The sequence below is a fragment of the Petaurus breviceps genome, unplaced genomic scaffold, assembly GCF_028583685.1.
Source record: "Petaurus breviceps papuanus isolate PSGF00001 unplaced genomic scaffold, PetGlider_PUasm1.0 90625, whole genome shotgun sequence".
Classification (NCBI taxonomy): Eukaryota; Metazoa; Chordata; class Mammalia; order Diprotodontia; family Petauridae; genus Petaurus; species Petaurus breviceps.
The window spans coordinates 7,598,486-7,622,873 of record NW_027187289.1 but is presented as its reverse complement, the minus strand read 5'-3'; the positions used below and the strand labels follow the sequence as shown (position 1 = coordinate 7,622,873).

The 24,388-nt window shown below is 36.9% G+C and overlaps 2 protein-coding genes across 7 annotated transcripts in view; both read right to left on the bottom strand.

Annotated features, from left to right (window-relative positions):
• ERCC5 (ERCC excision repair 5, endonuclease) overlaps nt 1-14,878 on the bottom strand; it is a 37,067-nt gene extending 22,189 nt beyond the window's left edge. The window contains exons 1-7 of the mRNA XM_069064224.1: nt 14,250-14,878; nt 10,618-10,793; nt 10,056-10,171; nt 9,199-9,285; nt 3,957-4,017; nt 1,112-1,255; nt 63-270 (exon numbers count right to left, since the gene is read on the bottom strand). Of these exons, the coding sequence (XP_068920325.1) occupies nt 63-270; nt 1,112-1,255; nt 3,957-4,017; nt 9,199-9,285; nt 10,056-10,171; nt 10,618-10,793; nt 14,250-14,337 (880 nt within the window). The 5' untranslated portion in view covers nt 14,338-14,878. The remainder of the gene's footprint in view (nt 1-62; nt 271-1,111; nt 1,256-3,956; nt 4,018-9,198; nt 9,286-10,055; nt 10,172-10,617; nt 10,794-14,249) is intronic.
• A 4,246-nt stretch (nt 14,879-19,124) lies between these two features.
• BIVM (basic, immunoglobulin-like variable motif containing) overlaps nt 19,125-24,388 on the bottom strand; it is a 49,975-nt gene continuing 44,711 nt past the window's right edge. For 5 of the 6 annotated variants that reach the window (XM_069064228.1, XM_069064225.1, XM_069064226.1 and 2 more), the window contains exons 7-10: nt 23,519-23,651; nt 23,001-23,087; nt 22,146-22,242; nt 19,125-20,882 (exon numbers count right to left, since the gene is read on the bottom strand). In XM_069064228.1, the coding sequence (XP_068920329.1) occupies nt 20,589-20,882; nt 22,146-22,242; nt 23,001-23,087; nt 23,519-23,651 (611 nt within the window). In that variant the 3' untranslated portion in view covers nt 19,125-20,588. The remainder of the gene's footprint in view (nt 20,883-22,145; nt 22,243-23,000; nt 23,088-23,518; nt 23,652-24,388) is intronic. The other variant, XM_069064231.1, reaches the window with a different exon arrangement.

Below are 24,388 nucleotides of genomic sequence, written 5' to 3'. Positions count from 1 at the left end.
AAAGACAGATTTTGTTGTTATAATTTCAGCTTCCCATCAAATTAAAAACTTATAATTGATACCTTTTATCAAGATGTAATGAGAAGTATCCTCAGAAATTACTTTCCTTGATTCCACCACCTTCATAAAACCCCCTTCATTTTCATATTGTCTTTGGATATCGCCTGAATGCTGTTGATTCATCTCTTTCTGTACATTTTCTATGTGTTGATTCAAGGTGTTTTTTTTAAGCAAGCCCTTGAGTTGATATGCTGAAAAATCATTGGACTCCTTAAAGCAAAATAAATAATTTAGATAGGGATAATATGACTGTATTTCCCCAAAATTCAACAAGTGATTTCTTCTCATAGGTGATATTCTTCTATTGATGATGGTATCATTTCACTAAATTATTAAAAATTAAATCTGGGATAAAAAATAAGGAAGTAGAATAAAGACACTCTGTGCCATGCTACCCAAGAAATTTTGGGCAAGTCCAGACCTCTGAGAGTCTCAGTTTACTCATCTGTCAAATGAAGAGAGAGGACTAAATTATTTCAAATTATTCTAGCACTAAATCTATGACCATATATTCAATGAAGGACTATAAAATTTGTTTTTAAAACATGTTAAAAATAGAATTGGACAAAAAAGAATTCATGGATATATTTTATAGTTAATGAGGCTTTTGAATATTTAACTTTAGTTTAGGAATAAAAATGGTTTTCCTTCAAAATCACAGAATTTCAGAGTTGGAAGGGATCTTAGGAACCATCTAGTCCAACTGGTACTTGACCAAGAAGAATCCCTCCTATGGCACACCCAGCAAGTGGTCATCTAGCCATTATTTAAAGACTTCTGGTGAGGAGTAATTCTTGTCAGCCCATTCAACTTCAGGAAAAATCTAAGTATTAGAAAGTTTTTCCTTATATTGAACTCTTCTTTAAAAGATTTTCCTTTATGAAACAGAGTAGTTCCATATATAATGCTCCATAAATAGTGCCAAGATATTTATGATTCTATGACGCTAAGATGTAGTACTATAGATGAAAATTTTCAGGTATGAGATATTTAGTTTCCTTTTAGAGTAAGAGTAAAATTATTCAAAGAATGAATACACTATGTATTTTACCTCAGGCATTGCTTCAAACAATGTTCTCCTTCGCTTAGTAAATTCCTTCATATCAGTCAATATTTCATGCTTTATTTCTGGTGGTAGACAACTGAAGTCTTCGGATTCAATGTCTATAGCATGAGGATTATGAAAGAATTCTTCCTATTTGTATTAAAATATAATATTGTGAAATTAAATATCTATAAAATAGTGTCTATCTACAAAGTGATTTCTTTAACATACAGAAGTAACTTAAAACTAAGTTAGAATGAAAATTGTTTTGCTCTCAAAATAGAATTGAACTTAAGGGGGAGGGGCATACACACACAGTATGAATGAATAGAAATGTGTTTATATTTATGTAGACAGAAGCACATGCTATATATATGTGTATAGGGGTACAACTTGGCAGAAGTGATCTAGACCAACAGCTTCATCAGTGTGGGGAATTCTCAGCATAGGAATTTCCTCCACCAATGGAGATCAGCCACTTACATAAAAATTACAGTCTTAAAGAGATGCCTGGGCCACTAAGATATACCTTGCCCATGGTCATACAATAAAGAGTCAGACTGACAACCTGAACCCAGATCTTTATATCACGTTGCTTCGTGTGTGTGTGTATGCATGTGTATGTACACGAATGGGTACTGACACTATTAAAGACAGCACTTTTGGCAAATATTCACTAAAGGTCTACTATGTAGAAAGAAAAATACTAGGTGCTGGAAGCGACATCAAACTTATATCTATAATAACAGTCTTCTAGAACCAGAAGAACAATTTAATTAATTACAATATTATAGGGTCAGGCAGGTGACTCAGCGAGTAAGAGAACCAGCTCCAGTGTTAGGATGACCTGGGGATCAAATCCGGCCTTAGATACTTAGCACCACACCCAGAAATAGTAACTGGCCGTGTAACCTTAAGCAAGTTACTTAACCCTGATTGCTTTAAAAAAAAAAATAACAATATTATAAAGAAAAATAACTTTGAAAGACTTAAACTTTGGTCAATGCAAAAACCAACCACAATTCCAGACCACCAGTGAAAAAACATGCTATCTTCTGAGGAAAAAAGTGATGGACTCAGGGTGCAGGATGAGACATACATTTTCACTTAAGTATTTTTTTTAATGTATAGAATGCAACATAAGGAAACCACAGAAGAAAACCTGGACAAGCAGTAGAGTTCTGAAAGTTACATGTTGAATTTATCTTACAATTAAGTTCTTAATAAAAACATTTTTAAAAACATAACAGCTTACATCTCTATATATGGAATATATATATATATATGGAAAAAAGTAAAAAGTTTTTGACATTAGAAAAAAAAATAAAGGATATCCCAAAGTTTTGTCACTTCTTAAGAAGAGAATAGATATAGTACAATGAAGATAATACTGACTCAGGGTAAAAGGGCAAGCTCTAATTTTAGTACTATTTTTGGAATTACATTATAAAGGAAGGGAAAAAATCACTAAGTCAGAATAAATTACTGCTAATTATGGTACATTCTTATATTTACTTAGGTACAAAAGATAGACTTGGATCCCTACTATTATGTTGGGCCCCACAATTAGAATTCTGGCTGGTGGAAGTATATAAAAGAAAATAACACCTATAACAAAAATAACTAAAAAAAAAAATTTCAAACTGAAATTCTTTAGCATTTTCCAAACATTGATTTATACATTGTTGTTAAGGATATGAAATTTGATCACTTTTTATTTCAGTGATAAAACTTCCAAACAAAGAAACTCCTTCTACCAATGCAAGCTGGCACCTTCTCTGCAACATATACTCTCAAAGAGTTATCTAAAGTCATGAGAGGTTAAGTGACTTGCTCAGGATCACAAGTCAAGTATGTGTCAGAGGCAGGAACTCAAGTCTTTCTGCTTCCCACGGTGACTCTCTATCCATTAAGGCATATTATCATCAATGATAAATAATTCATTTTAGTCAAATAAGAAAAGTTCATCTAATAGTATGTTTTGATTAATATTTAAGCACTTCCTAGCTCTGAGAAACTAAAAGTAATGTTTTATTCATCTTTATCTTATTATATAAGAAATATTTTCAATAGGAATAGTCCTTCCAACTGTACAGTTTGCAATCCAGCCAAAGATGGTTCTCCTGTACAACCACTGCCTATGTCCTCCAATAAATCCTCCAACAGGTGTCTCCCCAGTGTGCTGGTGACTTGTCTCAACATAGGGAAACACATGGACTATAAATCTGTTTTCCTATCCTCTCACAAAATGAACAATCCACCTCCTTCACACATCTCTCAATTTTTACAATCTTCCCAGAAGGAACTGCCATATAGCAGTTCTACTTGTACTGTATGCCTTCCCTGCTAACCAAGATGCCCAGGCTTCTCAAAAACTATGCCAGGGAAGCACAAGCTCTCATGATTCCTACAAAGTTGGGGAAGGACTTAATAATGAACTGTGTGTTTGTGGTCCAAGGAGTAGACTAAAGAAAATACAAATAAAGTTGGCTCCCAAAAGATAATTTCTTTTTTCAGTCACAGAAACTAAAGAAAGTCACCTAAAGAAAACAAAGTGGTTATAATCTGCATGAAGTGAAAGGAATACCTACACTGACAGAATCAGAAATCCTAGAATTACTGACAAAAAAAAGATAATTGTGCTACCAAAGAATGTTAATGCCTCTACTTAATAAACTTGAAAGTAAGATCTCCTGCAGATAATCCAGCCATTTCATATAGTTCTAAAAAGAACAGAGAAAGTATCAGTCCTAATTTTTAAAAAACATTTCTACAAATACATGTCATATAAGTTGATTTATTTTTCATTCCAAGAAAAGTATTTCTAGTTTTGAAAGGTATTTTTGATTACCTGTAATGCTTGTTTCTGACTCATCCTTATTTGCCATTCCTTTTCATCTTCCTCTTCTGAGCTAAAATTTCAATTAACAGACAAAGATGGAAGTTTTAGTACACATTAAAATATTTTCTATAAACACAATAATAAAAAGATATTATACAGAGATATAAAAAACCAGGATCTCAAATTCAAAAAAGTCACCCTTCCAACCATACAATTGCTTTACTCTCAACTCTCTTGATGAAATAAAAAACCAGCATATTCCTTCCATGAATGATCTAATTTGCCTACTGCTGCTACTTATGAAACAGATATATACTTGCTCTTTGAAACTATATTCCAAGTTGCTTCCTCTTCTGCTACTGTTTCAGGAGAACAGGAAGAGATTATATAGATAATAAGAAGTATACATCATTCATGCCCTCAAAGACTTTATAATCTATTTGGAAGACAGGTCATGGAAAGCTAGAAATGTAAAAGCTAAGAAACAATGTGAGAACACAAATGTCAAGACAGCATATTATGACTGAGTGATAATATAAATGGCATAGATAATAAAGAAAGGATAGGAAAGGTTCATGGAGTTAAGTGGGGCTTAAGCTGGGCCTTGAAGAATGGGTGAAGATTGAAAAGTGGGAGGGGAAGGGGCATTCCAGGAACAGAGAATACAGAACCAAGGAACTAGGGTCAGAATGCACAAGTTTTATATATATATATATATATATATATATAGACTAGTGAGACCACAAGTCTAACTGAAGTATTTTGTTCATATTTACCAATGGTGGCAGATAATTTTGGAAAAATAGTCCACAATCTGGAATCACACTGCAGAGGTCCATGAATATCAGGTTAAAAAGTTCTAATTTTCTGGCAATGGGAGGCCATTTAAGGTTTTGAGCAGCTGAGTGACAACATGAAAATGGTGACTACAGAAAATTAATCTAACAGCAGTGTAGATGGTTTTATAACTGAAAAAAGTCAAAGTATGAGGTGATCTGAGTCTGGATTTAAGATGCTGACAATGGTAAAAGAAAGGAAGAAATCGACTCAAGACACACTGTGAAAGAACTGACAGGGTCTGATGTTTACTGGAGGAAGAGGAAAGAGGGAAATGTAGTCAAAGTGATTTATAAGTATTGAGATAATTCTAATGTGACAACAGAAATTAGCACCTTAGGGTAACAAGCTCTGAAATACTGTAAAAGAATTAAAATCTTTACATGCAAAATATCATATAATACTTCTTCTCAACACAAGATGATATAAAATAGCTGGACAGTTCCAGATTTTGTTAAAGTTTGCTATACTTTAAAATCAAGTCTTTCCATATACCATTGATTCATTACATGTTAATTATTTGGTGGTTTAATTCTATGCCAAATGAGCACTATAAAAAATACCCATAGTCTGAAAAGTTCCTAAAATTTGGAAACCATATTGAAAAATAAAATAAATTAAATCATAGGGGGCAGAGCCAAGATGGTGGCACAGGAGCAGGAAAACTCCTTGTGGTCCCGCCATAAGCACCTCAAATACCTATTAAAAAATGACTTCAAACAAACTTTAGGGCTACAGAATTCACAAAGTGACAGAGAGAAACAAATCTCCCACTGAAGGCAGCCCTGCAGGCCAGCAGGAAGGGTCCACAGCAGCATGCTGGGAGCAGAGCCCTGCCCCACACGAGCCTGCAGTTTTAGCTCCAGGGTGCCTGGACCAGCTGCGGCCGGAGGGACTTCGAGAGAATTGATCACCAGCAGCTATGGCAGTTTCCAGGCTCCTCAACCCATAAATGCCAAAGACAAAGTGCGAGGTCAGTGCAGACTTTGGGAACAGTGGGTGCAGGAATGCGGTCCAGCCTGCCCCAGAGGGAGAAGAGGCCACCATCACATGGATGCCTTCTAACTCCTGTCCTGTAGATTATAAGGGGACCAAGTGACCATTCTGAGGGGTAACTGCTCTTGCTTTAACCTGCTTGGATCTGGATTGGTGTCTAGGGTGGAGGTTCTGGGGTGTGTGCCAGAGCCTGTGAAGGCTTGAGAGAGGGCAGCCAACTAATAGCTCCGGCAACTGCAAAAAGCCCAACAATTTGGAACAAAGCTCTCCTCTCTGGAAGCAGAGTTCTACTGTGCCAAAAAAGCTCAAAAGTCAAGTAATTGAGTGGCAACATGAGCAAGCAAAGGAAGCAAAGCAAGCACAGAAATCCAACTTTGGATTCCTTTTTTGGGGGACAAAAAGGATCAAAGCATGGAATGGCAGAAAGACAACAAAGTCAGAACTCTTGCACCAAAAGCTTCCAAGAAAAATATGAACTGGTTACAGGCCATAGAGGAGCTTAAGAAGGATTATGAAAACCAAATAAGAGAAGTGGAAGAAAAACTGGGAAGAGAAATGAGAACAATGCAAGAATATTGTGAAAAGCAAGTCAACAGCCTGACTGAAGAAAATCACACCTTAAAAAACAGACTGACTCCAATGGCAAAGGAGGCTCCGAAAGCCAAGGAGGAGAAGAAAGCCTTCAGAAGTCGAATTTGCCAGATAGAAAAGGAATCTCAGAAGCTCAATGAGGAGAATCATTCCTTCAGAAGTAGATTGGAGCAAATGGAAGCTAATGACTTTATGAGAAATCAAAATACTGTCAAACAGATCCAAACAAATGAAGAAATAGAAGGCCATGTGAAATATCTCACTGGAAAAACCACTGGCCTGGAAAATACATCCAGGAGAGATAATTTTTAAATTATTGGACTGCCTAAAAGCCATAATCAAAAAAAGAACCTAGAAATCATCCTTCAAGAAATTCTCAAGGAAAACTGCCCTGATGTTTTAGAACCAGAGGGCAAATCAGAGGTTGAAAGAATCAACCGATCAACTCTTGAAAAAGATACCAAAAAGAAAACTCTTAGAAATGTTATAGCCAGGTCCCAGAGTTCCCAGATCAAGGAGAAAATATTACAAGCAGCCAAGAAGAAATAATTTTAATATTGTAGAAACACAATCAGGATAACACAGAATCTGGCAGCTTCTACAGTGAGGGATTGAAGGGCTTGGAACATGATATATCGGAGGTCAAAGGCGCTGGGATTAAAACCGAGAATCACCTACCCAGCAAAACTGAGTATCACGTTTCAGGGGAAAATATGGTCATTCAATGAAATAGAGGACTTTCAAGCATTCTTGATGAAAAAAAACAAAGTTGAAAAGAAAATTTGACATTCAGATACAAGAAGCAAGAGAATCATGAGAAGGTAAACAGGGAAAAGAAATCATAAGGAACTTATCAAAGCTGAACTATTTACATTCCTACATGGAAAAACAATAATTATAACTTATGAAACTTTTCTCAGAATGAGAATAGTTGAAGGGAATATAAATGTATGGGTGTATGAATACATACATCCGTATATGTGTATATATGTGTACTGGTATAGACAGAGGGCACAGGACCAATTGAATAGGAAGGGATGATACTTAAAAGGTGAAATTGAGAGGTGAGAGAGGAATATAATGAGAGGAGAGAGAGAATGGGGTAAATTATCTCATATAGAAGAGGCAAGGGAAAACTGTTACAACTGGAGGGATGATACTTAAAAGGTGAAACTGAGAGGTTGGAGAGGAATATAATGAGAGGGGAGAGACAGAATGGGGTAAATTATCTCATATAGAAGAGGCAAGGGAAAACTGTTACAATGGAGGGGAAGAACAAGAAGGCAAAAGGGAATGAGTCAACCTTATTCTCAATGAATTTGGCTTAGGGAGGGAATGACATACACACTAAATAGGGTATCTCACCCTATAGGAGAAAGGGGGGAAGGGGAAGAGAGGGGAGGGCAGGTGGGGGGGAGGGAAGTTAGAAGCACACACTTTTGAAAAGGGACAGGGTCAAAGAAGACAACAGAACAAGTGGGTGGCGGGATAGGATGGAGGGAAATATAGTCAGTCTTTCACAATATATCCACTACGGAAATGTTTTGCTTAGCTACACATGTACAACCTATATTGAATTGCGTATTGTCCCAGTAAGGGTAGGTGACAAGTGAGGAAGGGAAAGAATCTGGAACTCAAAGTTTTAAAATCAAATGTTTAAAAAAATATATTATCATTTTTTTTACATGCAACTGGGAAATACATATATACAGGCACTGGGGTATAGAGATCCATCTTGCCCTACTGGAAAGTCCAAGTGGGGATGGGGGAGGATATAGGAGAGAGCAGACTGGGGCAGGGGGTATACAGTGGGATCACAGTGTTGGGGTGGTAGGTAGGGGAAAGACGGGGAGAAAATTTGTAACTCAAAATCTTGTGGAAATGAATGATGTAAACTAAAAATAAACATAAAATTTAATTTTTAATAAAAGTGATCTCAGAAAAAAATCATAATTCAATTCTTTTTTTTTTAAACAATTGGGGTTAAGTAACTTGCTCAAGGTTACACGGCCAGTTATTTCTGGGTGTGGTGCTGAGTATCTGAGCCCAGATTTGATCCAGGTCATCCTGACACTGGAGCCGGTGCTCTTAACTCGCTGAGCCACCTGGCCGCCCCTAAGCAATTGGGGTTAAGTAACTTGCTCAAGGTTACACGGCCAGGTGTTTCTGGGTGGGTGCTAAGTGTCTGAGCCCGGGATTCGATCTCCAGGTCTTCTCAACACTGAAGCCGGGCTCTTACTCGCTGTGCTACCTGGCCGCCCCCATAATTCAATTCTATAGAGGCTCAAATTACAAAGCAGTAATCCATTCTTAATTGTGAGTACAAAGATCTTTTTGAACATCAGTCATAAACATTAAATATTGTCTAATCAAAACCTTTTTTTTGGGGGGGGAGGTCTTTTTTTTTTGGAGGGGACAAGGCAGGGCAATTGGGTTTAAGTGACTGACTTACCCAAGGACACACAGCAAGTATTAAATGTCTGAGGCCAGATTTGAACTCAGGTCCTCCTGGCTCTAGGGCTGATGTTCTACTCACTGAGCCACTGAGCTGCCCCTCCAACCAAAGCTTAAAAAAAATCTTAAATAATATTGCAAGTTCTGAATACACACACTTTGATTACCAAGGCAAAAATACAAAAGCCTTCCACTAAGAAAACAAATAATGCATTACAAATCACAATAGAAAATTTGCTAAATGAGTCACCTTGTAATATAGTTCTAAAAAGAAATTAATTCTCATCTGGCTTTTTCTGATAGAGATTAAGGTTTAAACGTATTATGATTGCATTAGTTATAGCTATTATTTTTTAAAGCAAAAAGAGTTTACCTGTTTTTCTCCTCCTCTTGTAATGAAGGCAAAACATATATGTCATCTTCTCTTCGAACTTGGCTAAGACTAGGAAGTGCCTCATCTCTTAAAGAAAATATTTAAAGAAAGATATAAAAAACCAGGACCTCAAATTCAAAAAATCACCCTTCCAACCATACAACTGCTTTACTCTCAACTCTCTTGATGAAATAAAAAACAACACATTTCTTTCAAGAATGATCTCATTTGCCTACTGCTGCTACTTAAGAAACAGATGTATACTTGCTCTTTGAAACTATATTCCAAGCTGCTTCCTCTTCTGCTATTGCTTCAGGAGAACAGGAAAGGAAAAATGATCAGAGTAAGCACTCCTGCATTCCCATCTTTTTGTATATCTTTTTGCTTATATTTGTATTCCCAGCACTTGGCACAGCATTGGGCATATAGTGAGTGTTTATTAAGTGCCTGTTTCCTTCCTTCCTTACATCTATCACCTTGGTAGGTCTGCAGTCACTCAAAATAGGAAATTTTTCACATAACCAATAATGTGGTTTTAAATGAGTTATAATAAATGTGCTCTGAATAATCTCATTTGATCCCTAAAAACAAACTTGTTTAAATAATCATAATAATTTTTTTTTTTTTACCTCTGCATGGCATATGAAAAAAGTCTCCAAGAGATTTAAGTGACTTGAAGAAAGGGGACCCTAAACCCAGGTTTTCTTACTTGTTACACAATACTATGCCCACTATCCTGTGCTGTGGTCTGCACATAAGATTTCTGTCTCATACAAGTTGGGAACTAAAGTAAGGTTAAATGGACAGCTAGCTAAACCAATGATGTTACCTAATTCCAAACACATCAGACATCTTACCTTTGGCCTTTCAAAGCAGTTTTGATAACTTGTCTTTTTAAGAATGTCTTCAAAAGTTTTTCTGTAGTTTTCTTGGAGTCAGTGGATGCCAAATCTTTTCTTTGTCTTCTCTTAGCCTACAAAGAGAGTTTTATGTCAGAGAACAAATTGGCTCTGAAATGCCTTCAGTCACTCTGTAAAATACAAAATAAAAATCCATCTCATTACTATATAAGCATTCATTTCTGTTTTTTAATCACACCTCTCTGCTTTTCTCCATCACTGCCAACCATTTTCATTGGCTCCAAATGGAAGAAGGAATAGGGCAAGAAGCAGAGAGCTTAACAGTTCGTGAAGCTGATGGTTAGGAGGAAGAGCAGGTTTAGAAAAAGTTAGGCAATAGAAGAAATAGATATGGATCTGTGATCAGAAAAGGGAATTTTAGGATTCCCTCACCTTAAACCTCAAACAATCACAGGTAATAATGAAGTACTGAGATGTGGCCACCCCTGAGTGGCTATGGTAGAATGGAAATGGAGGCCATGGGAGTTAAGGAAGTTGGGAATAAAAAAACTGCACATACCAAAGTTTGTTTCTTCAACAGTGGTGCTTCTCCATCAAAAACAAAAATTGGACGAATTCTGAAAAATAATAGCTTGCAAAGTCGATGAAACAAAGTGAGAAGATGGGCATTTTCAACTGAATTTCCATGTCTGTCCCTGACTCCTTTAAGTGCCTGATTCAACCAAATGCTAATATCTGTAAGAATCATCAATGGAAAACACTTTTGAAATTTTGAAGTATACATTTAACACTCAATGGAAATCAACTACAATCTGAACATTTTTTATAACTATTTTAAATATAAAATCCTTTAACTGTTTGAACTTTTGCTACTATACTTCAATTTTTCTTGTAAGTCATTTGTGACACCAAAACCCAAAAGCCTAATTTTAACCAATTAACTTATATTCTTATAGAGCAATGTTTTAAATTTAATTTGTGTTCTGGTAAACATGTATTAAAGCACAGTTTATTACAAAGACAACATTCATTTAAGGGAGGCAGAATTGCACAAAGTATAAAACTCTCTCTTCTACAGTCAACAAAATCCAATGGCAGGACAAAAATCAGGATAGTAGGTGATGGCTTGGGATACAGCGGATTATCTTGGCATCTTCAACGTCTAACCAAGTTCTAAGCTCTCCAAAGCTTCTGCTTCTGCTACCTTCATGGCCACTAGAACAAACGTTTCTCATCTTCCCATTCTACCAGCAGGTCCTCGCATGCTCGGAGTAGACGTTCTCTAACTCACAGACAGGCTTGAGGCCTGTTGGTTACCTTCAACCTAGTTTTTAGCCCATCTACCAAGATAGTCTTACTGGGGTGTAGCCACTGCACATGCTACAACTTCTTGGAGTCACAGGTAAGAGATGGGTGACAGGAAGACACCAAAGGTGGATGAACAGTTCTGAAAAAGGCTCAGCAAATCCTCATACCAAAGGTGCTAGCCCTCCCCTGAACTCCCCATACACCCCACCCCAAAAGTATAGGAAGGGAGGAGGGGTTCCCCCAGTGCAGGAGCTGGACAAAACAAACAACCACTACATAAATCACATACTGATGACTGGTAGAACTCTAAGAAACTTTATGTTCAATATTTGACCTCAGAAAATCTATTTCAGTCTATTGTAATAATTTATTAATTTGCTAATGCTGTATAAAACAAAGGAACTAATACAAATTGCTGTTGTAGGAATAGTTGAAGAGGAAAAGGTTTGGACCTATAATTTCAATGACATGTAGGTCAGCACCTTCTTGTCATCTTACTGTTAGAAAATTGCTCAAAAAACTAGCAAGTCAGTCACACAGACACATCACATAGACAGTATGTGTCGGAGGCTGAACTTTAACCTAGGTTGTTCTGGTTCTCAAGTCAGTTCTCTATCAACTACAATATGCTACACTACAACATCTCACTTAAAATCAATAAAAGTACAAAAAAGTTTAATTGTATCATCAAAAGACTTAGAACTAGAAGGGATGTTACAGTCCACCTGGTCCAACTCCTCTCATTTTAGATAAGGTAAATGTAGCACAGAGTGACTTGTCTAAAGTCACACAGACAGTACTTAATAAATGGCGAAGCACATCAGTTTTAAACCTCACAATTTACTTAACTATGGAAGGAAGCATGACTAAACTAGAGATCCATATGGACCTGGAAAAGGTCCATAAAATTAAATGAGCTGAAATATTTCTGAGCAAGCAAATGTTCTAATTACACCAAGACTTAAAAAAGCAAGACTCCCTGCATTCATACTTCAATTTGAGGCTGAAAAAAGTATGTTTGTAGCAAATTAATGTACTGTACTAATGAGCCTGAGATCTACAAGATGTAAAATCCTAAAAGAGAAGGCAAAGAATCCTAGGTGGCTTTAATTCTATAACCAGGTCTATACAAAAAAAGAACTCCTGAAATTTATATAGCACTCTAATGCATTAAAAAAGCACTTTCCTCACAACACTACTGAGAGGTAGGTAATAAAAATATTACCTTCGTTTATAAAATAGCCAACAGACTCAGAGAGATTAAATGACTTGTCCAGATCACAAAGATAATAAAAGTGAAATCCAAGTCCAGCACCTTCCCTACTGTCACAATGTTGCAATAGAGAATTTTTAAACAAAATGAAACACATTTAGGGTCATCTAAGTCACTTGAAAGTGAATTAAATCACAAAATCTGAAAGTGTCTCAGAATTAATCTTGTCCCACTTGTACTTTTACGGGAAGTACCTCTATAACTTCTCTATCAAATGGTTCATCCAGATGGTACATGAAGTGATCCAGTAAGAAAGCCTTTACATTCTACCGTCATTCTTGAATAACTCCTATCGGAGTTATACTGTATCTAAACCTTCCTCTTTGTAATTTTCCCCCAATACTACTGGTTCTGTAAACTGTCGGTTTAATTTGGTAAAACTGGATACTCCTTTCACAAGGGAAATCCTACGCAACCCAAAGATCAATAACTTGAGTATGCTAGTTGCTTTAGCTTTATTCTTAATCTGACAATTTGCTATTCAGGGGATCAGAACATACCCTTTATGCTATTTCTTCAGTTTTATACATTGTATAAACGTATTTTTATATACATTTTATACATTATACATTGACCTGTCCTAGTAAACTAAAATGCAAGATAAAGATTCCCAAATAATAAAGTTAATTTTTTAAATGAATGGTAATAAAAATAGTGCCTTCATTTGTCATTTTTAGCTTTTAAGGAATTTTCCCTCATCTAGGCCTTAATCTGCAGTACTAAACAAAAACCACCAGATGTGGCAACAACACTCCAATTTCACACCTTTCAATCTTAGCATAGCACTAGTGCTGTGCTTTAAAAAAAATAAAGGGGGGGGGGGGCTATTAGTATATCTCTCCTTCTACCATGACATTTTGGAGAAAAAGCAGTGGCCCTACTGTAAGAAGATCTGGTTTCAAATCCCACCTCTGACATGGTGTTTGACATTAGGCAGTCACTTAACCTCCCTGAGCCTCATTTTCTTCATCTCTAAAATGGGGTGCTCAAGCTGTTGGCTTCTGATGTATCTTGCTGCTATAAAGTAATGATCCTATGATTCAGAAGTAAATCTAGAATCAAGTATGATGTTGGTGCAGTGGAAAGAATTCTGAACCTAGATTTACAGGGATGAAATTTAAAACTAGCATTCTGCCACTTACTGCCTGTGTAACCTCGGATAAGTCACTTAACTTCTTTGGGTTTCTCTTTCCAAACCTGTAAATGAGGAGGGTTTGAACACCATGACCTCTAAGGTCCCTTTTAGCTCTGGATCAACGATTCTCAAAAACGGAAAGCAAGTCTGGTATTAGGAAGCAAAGACTGCTTATATTCCTAACAAGTCACGGGTATCATTCATCAGTCAGTAAAATATCATTTGTTCAAGAGATAAGAATTAATTAGCATTTATTAAGCATCATATTATGTGCCAGACACTGTGTTATGCAGTAGGGATACAGAGAATCAGCTAAGTCAGAACGCAGAAAACAGAATTGTAGCATTTTGCGATTGGAAACGATCTTAAGGACCTAATCCAAACTTTTCCTTTTATAAATAATACGGTGGTAGAGCTAGGATTTAAAGAAAGCATTTCCCGCCTCACAAAAGCACAACGATAATTTTAAGGATACCAACAGCAAGAATTTTTCCTTCCAGCGTTTCTGGATTGATCTGTCTTCCCGAGCACTCAAGCAGCTTCCAAAGTCCCTGGACTCCCATTGCGCCTGGGTTTTCTCAAGTCGCCTTTAAGGAGCCCAACCTGTTGGAAACAACCTGCAAGTCTGTTTCCCCAAGAAAGGCAGAGAAGCATGCGTTTCGGATGTTTGAGACTCTTAAATTCTATGTTCCCTTCCGGCAGGTCAAGACGCTGGTAGGCACTGGCTTTCTGAAGCAGGAAGGAGAAGGGAAGAACGCAGTGGCCAACAGGGACTAAGCTCCAGGCCCATTTCTAACCTCCAAGCTACCCTGGCTTCTCCTAGGTCACAAAAAAAAAGGGGGGGGGGGGGGAGGAAAAACCCTCAGGCCTAAGAAAGGGAACAACTCCTCCCAAACACAAGTTGAAGGAACTTATTCTGTCCTCAGTCTTCGGTGGGGCATTTAGTTTAGGATTAGGAAGAACCAAGTGACCACCAGGTGGCCCCAGCAGTTCACCTTCCAGGTGGCCGTCAGAGACCCAATCAAAGCAGACGGAACCCGACTTCGGCCCTGAGCTTCCGACTTCCGCAAAAAAGCCACGCCCTTCTTCGTTCAGGAAGTCCACATTATCACTTCCGTTAGTCCAATCACTACTGGCGTCGCAGGTTACGTTACGTCACGCAGAGATACGAATGGACGCAGGGACGTCCTACACGCATAACTTCCGGAAGAAGTAGCGGAAGCACCTCTCATCTCTCTATTGTGTGGCGCCGGATGTTGATTTTAACCTTTGAAGGGCCTTGGACCTAAATTACGTGTAGCGCTGGACGATGGAGCAGCCGAGATTAACTGTGGCTTTAGCCCATACGGCTTCACATTCCCCGGACCCCACCGGCTGTTTGACGTCCTTAGTCTCCTCCCCCACCGCCACCTCATTACTTCAATACCATCCCACCTTCCCCCGGAACTTTTAAGTTTTCCCTTCCTCATGCACCCTTCCCTTGGCGGATGTTTTCTTAGTAAAATTGCCAGCCTAATATCTCACGTTTCTCGAGAGTAGGGAGTTCAGTCACATTCCTCTTCGCCTCGCTGGGTTCCCCGTCCCTCGCCACACTTGGCCCAGTACTTTGCACCAACCGCGTAGACGGGCAGTTCCGTTTGAATGCATGGATGTTTCGCTTTTTTAAACAATGTAGCACTCCTTTGGAGAGCGTAGTTTATTAAGATTTTTATACGTAAACTGATGGTTGAAATGGAAGGAAGACAGTTTTTAAAAATCTGAATTTTCACAAAAGAATCTATAGACATGTACATTAATATTCTAATGACATTGAAAAAGGCTTTTTTGGGGCGGCCAGGTAGCACAGTGAGTAAGAGCACCGGCTCGTGTTGGGATGACCTGGAGATCGAATCCAAAAGAGAAAGAAGTAACCAGCTGAAGAGATAATTTAGTACAACCGTATCACTTAACAGATGAAGAAACCAAGGTCTAGGGAAGGGAAGTCACATTATAACGGAAATTGAGACTTGAACTCCAGTCCTTTGATTTCAAATTCAGTTACCTTTCTGCTACTAAGTGTGGTCCTATCCAATGAATTGAATGCTTACTAAGGGCAGAAACCTATATTGTATATCTTTGTATGCTTCAGTGCCTTGCTCAACAATTTTTCTTTCAAATGAATGAATGAAAATTGTAGGCTGGTTGAGATTCGTTAAATGGGAACTAAACCCTCTAATAATTCTCAGGATTGCTACACAGAGGTATGTTTTTTGAGAAGATAGTTTTTGAAGTTTTATGACTAACGGCAAGGTCCAATCATAAAGAAATCGCCCAAAGCATAGCAATGGAAAAGAGAACAAGTACAGAATGTAATGGAACTGAGAATTTTGTCCAAAAATCTATATAAAAGAACAGAATGGTTAACCAAGGTCTTCAAGACCTACAATACTTTCTAGACCTAAAACACTTCTTCATTATGAAGTATACTTTTTCCCCCCTAAGAGCAAATAAGTTAGATAATATGTAGTTCATTTAGAAAGAAATTTTTGTTTTCTTTGCACACTGCTCAAGAGCTTCCCCCAGAATGTGTGGGATGATAGGTGTACTAATGTATTGTTGTTGGAACTATTGCTTTGTTACACCGATTCTGGATGTGTTTTGTATTGGGCAAGAAAAAAGACTAAACGGTTTGTACTGTTTGGCCCACTAATACATCTGCTGACCATGTGAGAAGGTCAAGGACAGAAACAAAATTTCTATGGCACAGTGGAAAGTGTTTTGGATTTGGAATTAAAATACCTAGGTTCAAAAACCACCCCAGCCACCACCTATTAGCTATGAGACATTGGGTGAGTCACTTCAACTCCAAAACCCTGAAAATGAGATAATATTTGTTGAAAAAAAATCACTTAGCACAATGCCTAGCACATAGTACACATCCTGTAAATGTTTATTTCCTTTCCTGTAAAATGAAAGCCCTGGAGAGATGGCTTCTAAAATCCCTTCCAGCTCAAAATCTCTGATCCTAGGTATAAGGATTGGACCTGTGATTTCATTGGTATGCAGAGCTCAGGTAAGTAAACTCCCAGTGCAATTTGGTACATTCTTTGGAACACAGAGTCTTAGAGATTTGCCCAAAGCACTGAGAAAATAAAGGATTTGCCCAGAGTCACACAGCCTATGATCCAGGACACATATTCCAAAACATACATAGCAGTACTGTGTAGCAGCAGAGAGGGTGCCCATCAATTGGGGAATGGCTGAAGAAATGTATATGAATGTACATATATATGAATATAAGAAAACATCATTATGTAGTAAAAAATGAATAAATGAATTAGGGAAAATTTATATCAGTTGCTACAGAAACAATCAGAACTAAAAGAACAATATGTATGACTAAAATAATATGAATTGAAATATCACTAAAAGAAAATAACTAAAATTGAAAAATCAGTGATGATCCATAATAATAGACAATGAAGCATCGCTCCTCCCTGCAGAAAAGTGAGGGTACAGCTGACTTCAGATGCAATCACTGTTTTGGGTATTTTTGCTTCATTTCTTTGTCTGTTACAAGGGTGGGTACAATTTGGAAGTGGGTATGGGGAGACCTTTCCAGAAATGACTTTTGTAGAAACAAAAATGGCATTAATAAAACTTAAAGTAATTTCTAAAAATGAAATGAGGCAAGATGCATAAATAGGTAAGAACCAGCAGCAATCTGAACATCCTCACCTGGGTGATACCCTACTCTAAGAAGCAACATAGGATAGTAGGAAAAGCCCTATACTTGCAGTTTAGGTTTAAGCCCTGGCTCATCCATTTATTAGCTACGTGATCATTACTAAATCACAGTTTTTCATCCATAAGACAAAAATAGTAGTCCTTGAAATCATACATTTATTAAGTGCCAACTATGTGCTATACATACTCTCTTACAGGACAGAGACAATTGAATGAGCATGTGTAAGGCACATTTTAACCATGACGTGCTTTACCAATGTGATCTATAATTATTCTTCAGTCTCATGGTTTCTCTGTTTTAATTTTTTTCCTTGTTTTTGCTCAACTGAAACAATGCATTATGCATTTTATAAATCATTCCCTTTTATCAAGTCCCATAGAAATGTGTTAATTATGCCATATATGTTCCAAGATATTTTTTTTTGTTCAGTTGTGTCCAACTCTTCATGACCCCATTTGGAATTTTTTTTACAAAGATTCCTTCTCTAGCTCATTTGAGAGATGAGGAAACAGAGGCAAACAGGGTTAAGTGACTTGCCCAGGGTCACACAGCTATTGTCTGAAGTCAGACTTGAACTTAGGCAGATAAGTCTTTCTAACTCCATGCCTGGCGCTCTATCCACTGCACCACCTGGCTACCCTTCTAGCTATACATCACATATTAAATCATGTCCCCTAGTACACAATTAACCATGAAAAAAGTCAGATAAATAATATGTAGCCTATAATGTGGCCTTTAGTTTCCCTAGTAGTGCTGATGGGGTGGTAGGATGTGGACTCCAAAAAATTCTAAGACCAGGTCTCTGAAAGTAACCCACTCCCCACCCCTTGTGAGAATATTTGCCCTTGTTGCAGGTCTGACTCTGTAATTCCCTTATAAGGAGAGATACAGGGTGCCTGCCCAAGGATCCTGTCTCTGGTGCTTGCCCAAGGTCCATGACCCTGGCAGCTAAACAAAAAAACTGTCTTTCTCCCTCAATGTCTGGCATACTTCCTACAGTTTCCCATTCATAGCTCCTAAAGACATCTGGACCATTAGATTACCTAGTTAGCATACCTGGCATTCCTTTCCCATGCCCCTTTTCTATATAAGTTCTAGATTCACCCCCATTAGGGTGCAAGTTACCCAAAGGGACTTCACCCACTTCTACTGGTATTATAAATAAACTGTCTCATGACTGAAAGAAGGCTTGTGTATAAATTCATACAGGTGATTCTGCCTTGGCATTCTTGGGGTCTCAGCACCTCAAAGCTCTACCCCCAACCTTTTCAGTGCAACTATGACAGAATTTCAGCTCTTTAGTCAAAGCTAGTTAGGCAGACAGAAATAGTTGAGCAAATTATCATTATTATTGTGATTTCATCTGTGTAGGAAATTTGTAAATGAGGAAACTCCTGCTGTTATAAATCTGCAAATGTTCTGCAACTTAGGGTCTTAGAAGTCTGCCTGTGGTACTAAGAGGTTAAGTTACTTGCCCAAAATCACCCAACAAATATATATCAGTAGCTGGACTTGAACCCAGGTTTTCTCAACTCAGGACAATTCACTGTCTACTACTAAACTAAACTTCAGGGTTATTGAATAATAAATGCCCAAATTCACAAATATTCACATGACTAAAAGTAAAAAAAAAACCCAAAGCTTTATTTAAAGAACAAAGTTTTCTAAAAGTTCCAGTCTTAGTTAACAAAATCAGCAATCTACAAATTCTAACCCCTTTTATTTAAACATAGGTTTAGTGCTCCATTTAGAAAAAAATGAGCATCCTATTACCATGTTCTCGTTTGTAGATTACACAAGTTGACAATCGATATGGAATTAAAAAATAAACTAGGAATCACCTTTTACTAGAGGTCTATTTCAGAGGAAATGCCAAAGTCTCACCACTTTGCAATAATGAAGGTGTTTATGTGAATACCCCCCAAAAGACCCTGGAAAAGAAAGAAGAGGAAGAAGAAGACCCCAGCTTCTATAATCCACAAGTTGGTGGCGATGAGAGCAGGGCTCAGAATTTCCCCAGTGAGGACAGAGTTCTAACACATGAAATCCACCCTCCAGGTTTTTATTTTTGTCTTTTAGCACTTGCTTTATGTATCAATTGATTATGTGGATAGGATTCAGGGATTCAGCAGTAGATTCATAGATCTTACCATAAGACTGAATCAGACAAACTATTAAAGTAACAGCCTAATTGCACTCAGTGGCTTAAAGATTCCTTAATGTTTATATTAATTTAAGTCTCCATCCTGTAGTAAGACCCAATCAGATCCTAGGAGATCCCATTCTGTATCACTATGTAGTAAGTAGTCTGAAATGCCAGACACCTAACCCATCTCTCCCCCAAATTAAATAAAAAATCTATAAACTCCATGGATTACAAATAGGGTCCAGATTTCTAATCTATGTTTTACAGAACTTTTATCAGGTCTAAAAAGGCAAGAGTATATTGAGTCAATGGACTAAATTACCTACAACCAATAGATGGTACTGAGTTCCAATATGTTTCATTTCTGATAAAGGTTAACAAGCAAAAAGTCAAGTGTAGTGGTAGTGATACTGATAATTGTATAGAGAGCTACCAAATCACACTGGACAATTTCAGATGATCCTTTATCCTTATTACCTTAGTTGAAATTAGTAATTGGTAGCTCTATCAGCTACCCTTTTTAAAAGGGGTAATGAAGACCTACATTTTAATCTTATGTGCAGAATAATCTTCAATCTGAGAAAAATTATTTTAAAATTTCATGCTTGGTTAAGTAGTTCATATCTTGATTGTTAAACATACTTTATCTTCAACGTTTAGAATGTAATCAGTTTGATTTTGGTTTTAAAAAAGAAATTGCTTTCCAATTTTGACTGCTTATTTTCTTTAATTTTACAAGATCAATACTCTGTGCTTATCTGTTCACATATTTAAGATCACCCATCACAATCATATACAAGCTTAGGTACTGAAAAACTATAAGATTGTGTTTCATCCCACATGATAAGATCTATTCATACATAATACAAACGTAGTAAAACTACCTACCACTGCATGTCCTACTCCAAGTTTTCATGCACAACTGTGCAATGCCCAGCGATTTAATCATTTCCATCATAATCACTATAACCCAAATAGGCACTATTTCTTCTTTCATTAATACTGGACATCTTTTTCCACGATGACTCCTGATGAAAACTAGCACTCAAAGATCGGCCCAGACGCCCGTGATGCTTCTTAGAGATGTTGTCTTCACTCTCAGATTTGGCAAGTCCCTGCGTATGTGCTGGAGGTTGTGTTTCTTGTCGGATATTTCCAAATGGGAAGTTCCAAAGGCCAAATCTTTGCCAGTTAAGTCTCTGAAAGGCTATGATACAATGTAGATTTCCCCCTACCTAAAAGACAAATATTCAATTCAACAAATAGACATTGAGTACCTAATAAACAAGTTCCTAGCTAAGTCCTTCTGGAGATAAACAAATAAAATTCAGTCCCAACCCTCAAGGAACTCACAATCTAGTAGGGAAGATAAGATGTGTTTTTGAAAGAAGAGAGGTATATGGACCTGTGATTACATTTATGTAGGGAAGTCCCCATGTGGAATGATGAAGATCCGCAGTTTAGCGTTTTTAGAAATTTGTCTTGAGCACTGAGATTAAGTTATCTACTGATTCACATAGATAGTATGTGGCAAAAACAGAACTTGAACACAGATCTTCCTCCTGCCAAGGCCAACCCTATTAATTGCATAATTCTGCTTGTCAATAGATGAGGTAAGATACAAAAATAAACAAAGGATAATACAAAATAGGATATAGTAAGTGACATAATAGGGCCTTGAATGCTTGGGCCTTATTTTGTTAAGACAAAGAAGGAAAATTATATGCACAAAGGTATATATCTCTTTTAATAAAGTATAATAATAGCATTTTATAGTGTTTTACATATGTTATCTCATTTGATCCTTAGATACCTTCAAGGTAGGTGTTATTATTATCCTCATTAGATAGCTGAGGAAACTGAGGCACATAAAGGTTAAGTGACTGAGCAGATCACACAGCTCATGGGAGTCTAAGGAAGGATTTTAACTTAGGCTATTCTAATTCTAAGTCCAACAAGACACCCAGCATACCACCTAGTCCCCTTTAAGAGTATGGAGTGGTTCACTGTGTGGTCACAGTGCCTAGTACATAGGCATTTAATAAATACTTGCTGACTGATTAAAACCCTAAAACTCCCTTATAATTCCCCTTTATTTCCTCCTACCTGCTTCACAAGTACAATGCCCTTCCCAGATTCCACCTACATTTTCTTTTCTATCTTCCTACTGCTTGCCTTTCTTCAAGACCAAAGGTCCAAAGCACTTCTCAACCCCACTCCTTTCATTGAGCAGTTCAGTTCCCACAGTAATGATACCCCCATTTTCTGGTCTCTCCCTCTACTCTCTCATCAAAAATAAGAAGGAACCCTTTGTATCCTGTTTAATTCTCCACAACCACTCTGCATTTCTTTCTCAGCTGCTTTAATTACCTCTACTTTTTTGTAGGCAGTAGTTTAAAGACTAGGGGGAGAAAAGGCACAATCTCAAAGTATTTTAGCATGGGTGGCACTTTTTTGGTGAGTTGGGAAATGCATCTTCAGGTAGGATCTTGTCTTACCTTCTTTGTTTTTCTATACTGTAGTCCCCTTTCTAGATGTCGAATATCGAGGTATTCTGGATTTTGAGTGTTAAGGTCAACAACAATGTCTGCCCATCTAGATTCAAGAAGAAATTTAGGAGTTTTTTTTTCAAGAACTAGAATAAAATTTTAATGAATTTTTTCATCTAGGCAAATTGCTACAGTGTTAATGGTTACTAGAATATAAACTCTCTAAGAGAAGAATGATTTCATTTTTGCCTTTTTATCTGAGTGTTTTTGGCAGATATTTACTAAATGTAAGATCACAGATTTAGAGTTGGAAGGACCTTAGCAGTCATCTAGTCCAACCTCATCATTTTACATTTGAGGAAATTGGGGCACAGAAAAGTTAAGTGAAATGTTCAAGGTCACTAAATAAGTAAGTGGCAAAGATAGGATTCAAACCCATGTTCCCTGACTCCAGTACCACAATGACTCCAAAAATGTTGAATGAGCTTTACCATGGCAGTACTTCATTTTTCAAATTATTCTTTTACCATTAAATTACAAGACATGATATAATTATAAGCAGTGCTCTTTATAACAATATGTGGGTTTTTTAATCCAAAATTTTAGGTCAATAATTAAGTTTTCTATATATACATGTATATACACATATACATATATACACCTAAATATAGTACATATATATGTATATATATACACATATGCACATACACATACCCATAGAAAGAGTGAGAGAGAGAAAAATCATGGTACATACACATAATGATAGTGCACAATGTGCTAATGCACAAAAACTATATCTTTTCCTTTAGTTGCAGGCAAGTCCAGATAAAGAATTAAATGCAATTCAACAGTACCTCAACTTACTTTTTACAGTGAATGGTAGGATGTTTTCTACTTGGCTCTCCAATTAAAATCCAATATTCTGCTTCTTGCTGCAACAAATGACTCCTGCTAAATACAAAATGCAATCATTAGAAAAATGGGGCATAACATTTAGTCTCATTTCATGTTCCCAATGACCAAGAGTGGGAGAACTGATATACCCCAACTAGGAATGAGATGCCTAATTTTTCTTTGTTGACAAACCCTTTGGGGGTAGTTCCTAAGTCATTTCTGAGGCACTTTTGTCTTTAAGTTTTCCAAAGATTCCTTTCAAGTTTATTTTCTCCAATTAAGGTTTCAAGCATATATAAGAACAAACAAAAGAAAATTGAAAAAATTGTAAACAGATTAAATAGTGTATCAACAAAAGACACGCTACTCTTTTGAGTGTCTAGCAAAACATGAAGTCACACTAGCTGTGGAACCAAACCAAAAAACAGATAGCTTTCTGCAAAAGAAAAGGATTATCACTATTAAGAATTCCCATTGATGATGCTTACCTGTATGCTTTATTAGCTTTAACTGGTGTTGCTTCAAATCCAATTGGACAAAAGTAATGATTCTGGCAATGGTAAATATAAGCCAATGATTCATCTTTCAGTCCATGTGTTAATTTTGACAATGCCCCTGAAGCTACAAAGAGATAAATACCTAAGTGTCCAGAAAATGAGTGACAACATTTTACAGAAATTTCTATGAGAAAATGCCACTTGGTACAACACAAAAAAATTGCTGAATGCATTAGCAAAAGAGAGGTTGCCAAAGATTTCACATTTTAGCTTCCACTTCAGAGGAAAAAGTATTTTAATAAAATTAACTATAATTTTAAACTGACAGTATAAAATACTGAATTTTTTGCTTCCCAACATATTTTGGGTAGTACATGACCTAACAATCCATAAACTTTAATCATCAATTCTGTGCTTATTTCCCCTAATTTACAAGTCAATGTAAATTTCATAAATCAACAGACTCTTCCTAACATGCAAGCTCCTATTTCAAATAAAGAGAAGTTATAGTATTTCTCGGGAGCTATAGATTAGAAGTGAACTGATCTTTTAAATGGTGACACACAAAAGTCTCTTTAAGGAGACAGCCCATCTTTCTGGCAGAAACAGTAGTAAGCTTCTCATCTTCTCGACCTTTTTACTTGTATTTTTCTGACATTTATCTGTCTAGTAACATGGAGGTATATTATGCCAAGAAAATAGTTCTTACCAAGCCTCAGAACTGAGACTACCAACTAAAATTCAATTAACTTGTATTTCCAGTAAAAAAAAAAAACTAAATTATTCATGAACCAAAAAGTCCATTAAGGCAGAAATACTAATAATAACTGAAGTAGATGATGAGCTTCTGAATCAGAATAA